Source organism: Oenanthe melanoleuca, chromosome 9 (genome assembly GCF_029582105.1).
Source record: "Oenanthe melanoleuca isolate GR-GAL-2019-014 chromosome 9, OMel1.0, whole genome shotgun sequence".
Classification (NCBI taxonomy): Eukaryota; Metazoa; Chordata; class Aves; order Passeriformes; family Muscicapidae; genus Oenanthe; species Oenanthe melanoleuca.
This window is the reverse complement of record NC_079343.1, coordinates 18891140-18900252: the sequence shown is the minus strand read 5'-3', so window position 1 is coordinate 18900252 and position 9113 is coordinate 18891140. Positions and strand designations below refer to the sequence as shown.

Below are 9113 nucleotides of genomic sequence, written 5' to 3'. Positions count from 1 at the left end.
AGTAAACTAAAATACTACTGTTCAGTTAAAAGGTCTAAATATTAAAGGCCACCAGTAGTAATGTGCATTTTAGGTACAAAACACTCTGGAGGTTAAATGCTTCAAAGAAAGCTCACCTTTCAAACTCCCTCGTTTTGGTACATTCTTGGGCTCCTTTACTAATCACTATTAAGAAGTCTTGTGTTAAGACAAATGGCACACGCTCTCTTTTGTAACCAAATTTTTTCTTCTTGTGATCGAGGAAGTGCCCAAAGTCAATGTGAAACAGCTTGGAAAGACAGAAGGGTATTTTAAGATTAATAATTCCGTGTTTAAATGAAGTCACAATAAAATTGATCATTTACTTATAATTCAGATAGATTTTTTTCCCCCAAAACAAACTCATACCAAAGTGAGGATGACCTTAGGGTATGATTTTAGAAAAACATCTCTTACTTGTCCATCATCTTTGACCATGATGTTGCTGTTGTGGCGGTCACCAATGCCCAGGATAAAGGTGGCAACACAGTAGCCAGCACAAGAACGTGTAAACAGGTCAATAGCTGCATCATACCTATTCAAACAAAAAAGGAGACACTTTCCTCAGGTATTCTAATAACACAGAAGTGAACATTTTTCTTTTGCAAAAGAGCTACCAGGCAAAGAAGGAGAGGTAAAAAAGAAAACAAAAAACAAAACCAGATGGACATAATTATGGACATAATCTCCCACTTGATGAACTTTAGTTCTCCTGAAGTTTCCATCAAAAAGAAGCATCTGGCCAAGAAAAACAGGTGATAGGGAATCTCACATGTCTCCTTTGTTCTTGTCCTTGAGCCACTGGTGCAATGTATGGCTGTTGAACTGCAGTGCTCCTTTTAAGCCTCCTTTACACTGAATCTGCATGATGGTGTGAGAGCTCCTCACCACCTCGATGAGTCCCACACAGTCACCGATGGACAAACAGCCATAAGGCAGCATCCTGAAAGACAAAGGCTCATTGTTGAATTTTTTTTTTTTTTCCTTTATAGAGAATGGTGGCAAGAGGTGGGAGAGGATGTATTTTTGCAGATTATCTGGCTACTCTTTAAGACATGGGGAACTGTATCCATTCTGCAAACCACTCTTGGACAAAGGCCTAATTCTATTACAGCACTGGAGACAAAACTGTGACCCATGAGAGATAACACAGACCAACAGGTCCTTTTGTCTAGATAAGGAAATGAAAACTGGGGGTTTCCAGACAGTGCACAGACAGCTCCTTTGTTCCCACCTAAAAATGTACCACACAGCAAACACAAACTGGAAGGTGCAAACTGACTAGGATTGGTTTTCCAGAAGCAGAACAGTTCATCCTGAATGCCCTGCAGAAGCTGCTGCACCCACAGACTGTCTGCAGGTGGAGAAGCTCACACTGGGCAATATCTACTGTGTGGACTGAAGTGAAGATAACAACTACAAAGAGTCACTGCTCAGCAGGGCTGAGGGTTTGGTACCTTGTTCAAAGCCAGGCCTACAGACTCAATCACTTGGCCTCAGTGTGACTACTCTGCTTTAGCTCTTGTATCCATTCCTTGTATGTAGCTCACTCAGACCCACTTGAATGAGAATTAAGTATTTTTCAAATATGATCTTATGTTTATAAAATCCAGTAGTTTAGTCAACCAAAAAATTAAATATTGCTCTAACATGCACAAAAATGTCTATTTATAGCATTTCATTTATTACTCTTGGGAAAGCAGAAGCAATCTCTGGGAACAAACCAATAAGATCAGCATTACTTGGGAATGACCTCTGAAGCTTACCGAAGATCAAGACCCTGATTTTGCCAGATGTTTTCCATAATTCGAATTATCTGAAGTGTCAGCATGTCCTGACGCAAGTCTGAAATAGTCAGACACATTAAATTTGCAAATTTTGTAACACTAGAACATTTGGTTAGATCTCACTTTCTTTTCCCCCCCAAAAACTATGTCTAAATACACCTAAAAGTAATGAGGTTTGCATAGTTTAGTGCAGGTTTTGTTCCCTCAGTAGCAAAAAGCAGGTTTTAAATAGTAAAAAATGAATATAAACTTGTGATTTTAAAAACATACACTAAAACCAGGACAATGGAATCACAGTTTACAAATCTGTAATATCCTGAAGACATTTACAAAAAAAGAGAACAAATATTAAATAGTATTGTATTTCACCTTGACAGACTGTCCATCTTAGAACATATAAAATTTGTACTTGACTGAGATAAATACTTATTTGTCTATGCTTAATTGTTCTGGAAAAGAAAATGGCTTTACTTAGCTGATTTTTTTAAAGAAAATACATAAACGTTATAAGCTTACAAAAAACACTAATTAAAAGGTTAGGAAAATAAAGAGGTATTTAGCTTTTGAATTACACTTATCTTTCCTTACCATCTCCATTTTTAAATATTATCTCATTGTTCTGAAATAACAATTCAGACATAATATCTGGGTTTTCCCAGTTCAACCACAGCGGCCTTTTTGCAGATGACATTATCCTGCACTCCTCAAGCCTAAAAGAGATAAGATTTCTATGAAATAGGCATAATTTGATTCTTATACTATGTTTCTCTTATACTGCAAGTTCTCCCTGTTTTGATCTGAACTAGCACCAAATTAAAGATGCAAAGATAACTGACAATCCACCATTTTTACTTTCAGACTCAAACTTAAATTAGTAAGTGCTATGTTAACTATTTGCTAAGACCAACAGTAGAGTTGTGTTGTAAGGGAATATTGTAAATATTCCTTTGGCAATATGAGCTCCTGACAACTGGAAAAAGGACTGCAGTTCCTGGCACCTTAAAGGAACAACTAAAGGTCATGTTGTTCCCTGATTTGTTAAACCATTAGATTGAAATCACTCTACTCTTTATGGATTACTCTGCTACAAATTCTGTTCAGTGCACTTTGAAGATGCTGACATTTACTAAGTTAACAGTCAACCTCAACACTGTTATTATTACCATTACTAAACATTTACTTAAGGGATACAGTACCGAAGGTTTCCCAGCTGATGTGCAGGATTAAGAGGAGAGATAAAACCTTGCAAAGCATCCATAAAATCTGGCCGTCTCATTTGTTCTACAAGAAACTTCATCTGTACCTGATAAATAAACACATTCAGGTCTGAGAACACTCTTTACATGTAAATGAAGGTATCAGGTTTTAGCTTTGGTTTTCAAGCATGGTTTTGCATAGTTTTGATGTAAGTACAGCCCAGCTACACGTTACACAAATTTAAACATTTAACTTTATATTATATATTTATATATAACATAACTATATATCTATATATATATTATATTTATATATAATTATAACTTTCTATTGCCTGGAGAGCTAAACAATGGCATTGCACAGAAAATACTGCAACTCCCCAGAAAACATACCACCTACTGAAATTAGCATTAACATTTTCCTCGTTGATCAAACAGAACAGTTCTAATTAATTCCTGTGGAACAACAGCAGCAGATTTGATATAAGGACAGCTTTTGATACCTTCTGGGTCTCATCCTTTTTTTCCTGCTTGAGAATATCTGTGAGGTTAATCAACTTCTCCATGGCCTCCACCTGCCTGCTCAGGTGCTTCAGGTACATTCCACATGCTCGACAGTAGGACTCCAGAAGTAAACCAAACCTCTGACTGACAGTTTTGTTGTGCATTTCAGACCTACACAGGGAGGAAGAACAGTTAGAGCTTAGAGACAAGACTACTTAGAGGTACCAAAAATGAAGCTGTACTTGTGACATCTTCATACAGTCCTAAAATACATTCTCTCAAACAATTCCCTCCCTTATCCTTGATGACACCAAGGCAAGTAAAAAACTGAGAGCACAACAAAGATACCTTGCTTCTATTTCTGGTCTGATTACACCAGCTTAGAAAAGAATTTTTAGGTGACCTCTAAATACAGCCCAATATGTTGCAGACTGAGCTATCAAGCTCTGTAAGGAGCCTTTAATAAGGAAGTAAAATAAAGTTTTTACTAGTCTTTTTCAAAGCTTTACCTTGTTGAATTGGGTGACTTTCTTTAGTTCTCATATATTTGTAAAGTTTTCTGGAAATGGCGTCAGGCAGGTAACAATATGGGCGGCTTTCAGCAGTCTCAGACTGCCTTGTTTTTAGAATAAACAGCATTAGATAAAAAGAAGTACAAGTCTAAGTACTATTAAGTAGCTTTTGAAACTGCAAGGCATGATTTCCATCACCAAACTATGTATTCAAACTCTTAATCGATATAACCCAATCTTTATTTTAAGTGGTAATATTTTTCTAAAAAAGGACATTTATTATGTCAAACCTTTAGAACAACTAATTGTTTCTAACAGGAAGACCACCACCCCTTAAAATGATAACAGACTTACTTTAAATGCCAAAAGAAGAAGTGTCCTATCCTTTGATTGGTCAGTGCCTTCTTGAGTAAAAATCTCACAAGCTGATTATCTAAATACTGCTCATACTTCAGAACCTAGTTAAGGATAAAGAGAAAATGTTAAAAAATCAGATGCAGTTATTATTTCTATGAACAATATACAGATTTAAGGCAATTAAATAAAAAGCCATCCGTGTTTTACATTATTTTTCTGGAATGACTGATCTTGGTATTAATATTTGCATGTGTTAGGCTTTGAACAATATATGCCAACTGTGCACTGGCTGCCTCTATTTCAGGAACTTACCATCTGATGCTTGCTTTACTGTTACCAAATATTTTAGCCTCAACTTGCTCAAAATTTTGAGAAGATGCTTCTGCTCATCCTTTCCCATATGTTAGGACAGCTGAAATAGCTGCCTGTTCCAGTTGGTGGAACTGTTTTGCATCTCTGCAGAATTCTGACATTTAGTACCAACAAGCAAAACCACAGCACTACAGAAAAATTAACATTTCATCTCCTAAATAATCCGCAAAGCAAACACACTTTTGACGACCCCTTTTTCACAACAATTTAACTTTTGCTGTGTTTTAAGCCTCTGTGATCACTGAATACATACAACAAACATGTCAAAGTATGTTCAGTACCTGTACCAGCTGGATTAGGTACTGAGACAGTTTGTCATCTGTCAGGGACTTCTCCAGACAGCGAACTGCAAAAGCTCGCACCATGGGGTCTGGGTAATTGCAGTCCAGGAGCTCCATGGCTTGCTCTGGTTTGATTGAGGGCCAATCCTTCACCAAACAGTACATCTGTGGGCAAGAAGGCCAAGCACATTACACCTTTGCACTGGTCAGGAAGAAGCTGTAACACTCAGCCATTAGAAGGCACTGTCAGACACAAACTACATCTGAGTGGAAGCTGTTTACTTGCTGGACCTCTCAATCAGCAATCTGGTATTATTCCCAGTTGACTATTGTTTTATCCACTCTAAAAAGAATAAAAACAAAACCTCACATTTAACTGTAATTGACAAGTTGGCAACATAACAGGAATTCAAGTAATGCCAGAAAGAGGAAACCTTAAGACCACACTGTGCTAAAGAACAAGAACTATGGATGAGAGACCCTGTCAATCATAGTGGCAACTCCAACTATTCATTCAGTGTATCATCCACACATAATGTTTTTAACTTCCAGAAGTTTTCTTTAAAATAGCATATTTTAAAGCTTCTTCAAAACTTAACACTTCTTCAGTGCTTTATGTTACCTGGGCCACTTCATCTCTAGAATTCCACTTGACGGACAAAAGTAATTTGGGTAGAATTTCTGGAGTATTCACACAATAGTGTCTGCAAAAGAAGAAAAATTTGTATGTACAAAATAACACTCTTGCTTTGATAGCCATCAACTATGTCCCCATAGCCTTGCACCTTTCTCTTCCTGTGTCAGCAAGGTGCTGTAAGGATCCAACCATGCAGGTATAACTGCAGTAATAAGGAAAATGGGAACTCATTCAACAACTTATTTTTCTCCACAGGATTATAACCAAACCACACAATGCAGAATGCTTTACAAGCCTTGTCTAATACACCAACTGCTCAGCATGGAAGAAAGGGGAGCAAAACCCATGACAAATTTGGAATGAATTGTGTGAAGTTTGATTATGCCAAGAAGGGTTTTCCTTTGGCTTGGTTTTTGATTTGCAATACCTGTGTCTCCAGAGGAAGTCCTTCTCTTGCTCAGTGATTTCAGACAGAGGGTCTCGGGTACAAATGGCTCGCAGTTGCTCCTTGTCACTCTCTGTTAATTCACTGTCCCGAGCTATTCTGTTACTCTGCAGAGACAGTGGCACATTAGCCCCTCACACAACCTCTTTTATTGCCAAACCACACACATGAAATACAGTATTTTAACAGCACAGCAATCACTACAGCTATGTCATGCAGTACTATCTTGCTGTATCCACTTGTTACAACTGAGAGCTTAAAATTTAGAAAGAAGATGAAAGACTAGGCCTTTGATCTCTGCAACTGCTTTTAGTCACTGCTGGCACAGGAAGAGGCACATTTCAACTAAATCAGCTGTGTGGAGAAATAGCAGCAGTTGACATTTGATGAATGACACAATGCAGCACAAAGTGAGACTGGTCATTTCTGACCCCAGCTTGAGATTGCTGAAGGATGCTGAAAGGAGTGAAAAGAATTCAGAACTTGAAAAGGCAGAACATGAGGGATGAAAATAGGTAAATAAGAGGTCGAATATTTTAGGAAAACCTGAGTAACAGGAAGAGGGAAAACATTAAATCACAATTAGTGTACAACATTCCCCAAAGAACACAGAAAACAGAACTACATTGTCTGTGAAGTGGGTTTATCCTCCTCACCATATTTTTTTTGTGCCAGATGGAACAAAACAATGAGCTGAGAGTACAGAAGCCCAGGTAAGAGGCTGGGGAATGTTATTTACCAAGAAGACAACTGTCTTTAAGCATTTTTAAGAGCTCTTAGTCACAGCAGAAACAGCAGAAATGTTACTCTGTGATGGACATCCTGCTGAGTATCAAGAGAAATCTAACGCCCACAACCTGCTGTTCAGGATACACTGGGACAGGACTGCTATAAATACCCCCAGAATTCCCACTCTGGAAGCTCCCTGCCACCTCCATGCTCTCCAGTACAGCCAAACTCCCACCAAAGGGTATTCACACAGACCATGGAGCTCTCTTGGGCAAACCCAAGGCTTTGAACCAGCCTCCAGAAGAAAATGTAAAACACACCAACCAATTTCACAGCCTTGGCTTTAAATAAAAAGCATTTTTAGCTTTACTGCTTTTCTGTTTTTACTTCTTTTCATCATCCAAAAATGTGCTTTGAAGAAAGCTCCAAACCTCACAAAAAGTGAATTGTAATGCACCCGTTCTGTCTGTGGAAAAAGTGAAATCAAGGACTACACCCATGTATATGTCCATCAATTCCCTTAAAATTCCCTGTGCTTGTGGTCATAACTAGCCCATAAAACAGAAAGGAAAGAGTTCTAAGAACCTTTGGGTTACATAGGAAGGTCTAACTATAAACATGAAGCTGCAACAAAGAAAAACAGCATTGTTGAAGGATAATTGCAACTTTTGAAAAGTTAAACTGAGTAGTTTAACACCCGAATAGTGGTTAAAAAATGTCAAAAACAGAGTAAAACAGTTTCTCTTTGGAGTGTTTTGGCTGGTCAGTGAAGCATTAGGACACTTTACTGGTAATATAAAGAAAGGAGAATATATTGCCCATTTTACCAAGCACACAACAAAAATTTGATTTTTTGATTTTACAATAAATAAGGATGTAAAAAAAGAAGTTTTGATGCACTGAGTAAAAGTAGTAAATAATACTTTCATATTTGAATAGCTAATCCTGGAGGGGGAGTTTGCCTTACCTGCCCTGCATAGCTGTAGTTGAATCCCAGTTCCCGTGAAATTGTCCAGTTTGCATGTTCTTCAATCACTGTCATATCTGGAAACTTTACAGGGTTGCTAAACCAATCAAATTCCAGCTCCAAGCATGGAGTTTCCTAAGTCAAGGGAATTCAAATTACTTTTCTGTTGAGTGATAGTAGCCAGAATACAGCATATTTTGAAAAAGTACTCTTAAGGGGGAAGCTGGCATGCAAATACCTTATTTGGATTTGATCCAGTAACACCAATAGGATTCAACAAATCCTCCAGCCCATGAGGTACTGCCCAAAGATTCAAAGCCATTTTCCCAGATACCAGAGTGTCTGTGTAATCGAACATGTTTATATTTCCCCAAGCCAATGGACAATGCTCCTTTAAAGAGATTAAAATATGATTTTCTTCAGTGTCATCTATGGATTACTGCAGAGCAAGCCAGGAGAAATAACATTTTTACCCCAGATCAAGTTGTTACATTCCCAGATTAGCAGAAAGCAAGTTGTGGAATCTGTACTATGTTTTTCTATGGATGGCTGTCATGGCAGCCCTTTAACAAAATGCTACTAAAAGAATTGTAAACACATGCATATATCTTCCTCACATCAGAATAAGTCAGGAGATGGAGAAAGTTTTTCTGACAAAGAGATTTTTTTACCAAGTCCTGTAGTCACAGAACAAGGGGCAGCAGTTTTAAACTCGAGGCCAGTATTTTTATATATGATAAAAGAAATATGGTTTTACATGATAAGGGTAGTCAAGACACTGGCACAGGATGCCCAGAGAAGCTGTGGCTGCCCCATTCCTGGAAATGTTCAAGGTCAGGTTGGATTGGAACAGCCTGGACTAGTGGAAGAGGGGTGGAACTGGATGATCTTTAAGGATGTCTTCTAATCCAAATCATTCTGTAAGGTTCACAGATCTGCTTGTAGACAAACAATCTATATATTACCTGTGACACACACTCAAACCCACAATGTAATGATGTTGCTGGCTAAAAGTTAAATGTTGCATGTGGATTCTTCAAAATTACTGTTTGAGATCTTGCATTAAATGCTAAAGGAATACAAAATTTCTTTACTTGAAAATTCAACTCTAAAGGGACAAATATTGTCCTTTAAAAATAAATGGCTTAGTAATATGGGTTTTGAAAATTAATTTTAAAAGCACTTCCACCTCAAAACACTAACACTGATCTTCATGTCTGGCACTGCAGCACAGGCAGGATTTACAGGATTGAACTGATGAGCTTTTTTTTGTTATTTAATTTCCAAACACGAAAAAAAAACCCACAA

At 37.7% G+C, this 9113-nt stretch overlaps 1 protein-coding gene across 4 annotated transcripts in view; it reads right to left on the bottom strand.

The window, feature by feature from the left end:
• Nucleotides 1–9113, bottom strand: part of PIK3CA (phosphatidylinositol-4,5-bisphosphate 3-kinase catalytic subunit alpha) — a 41811-nt gene that overhangs the window by 8935 nt on the left and 23763 nt on the right. For all 4 annotated transcript variants that reach the window (XM_056498660.1, XM_056498662.1, XM_056498659.1 and 1 more), the window contains exons 8-20: nt 8044–8196; nt 7806–7940; nt 6092–6216; nt 5650–5731; nt 5028–5192; nt 4372–4475; nt 3505–3676; nt 3002–3108; nt 2394–2515; nt 1785–1863; nt 791–961; nt 436–553; nt 117–268 (exon numbers count right to left, since the gene is read on the bottom strand). In XM_056498660.1, the coding sequence (XP_056354635.1) occupies nt 117–268; nt 436–553; nt 791–961; nt 1785–1863; nt 2394–2515; nt 3002–3108; nt 3505–3676; nt 4372–4475; nt 5028–5192; nt 5650–5731; nt 6092–6216; nt 7806–7940; nt 8044–8196 (1685 nt within the window). The remainder of the gene's footprint in view (nt 1–116; nt 269–435; nt 554–790; nt 962–1784; nt 1864–2393; nt 2516–3001; nt 3109–3504; nt 3677–4371; nt 4476–5027; nt 5193–5649; nt 5732–6091; nt 6217–7805; nt 7941–8043; nt 8197–9113) is intronic.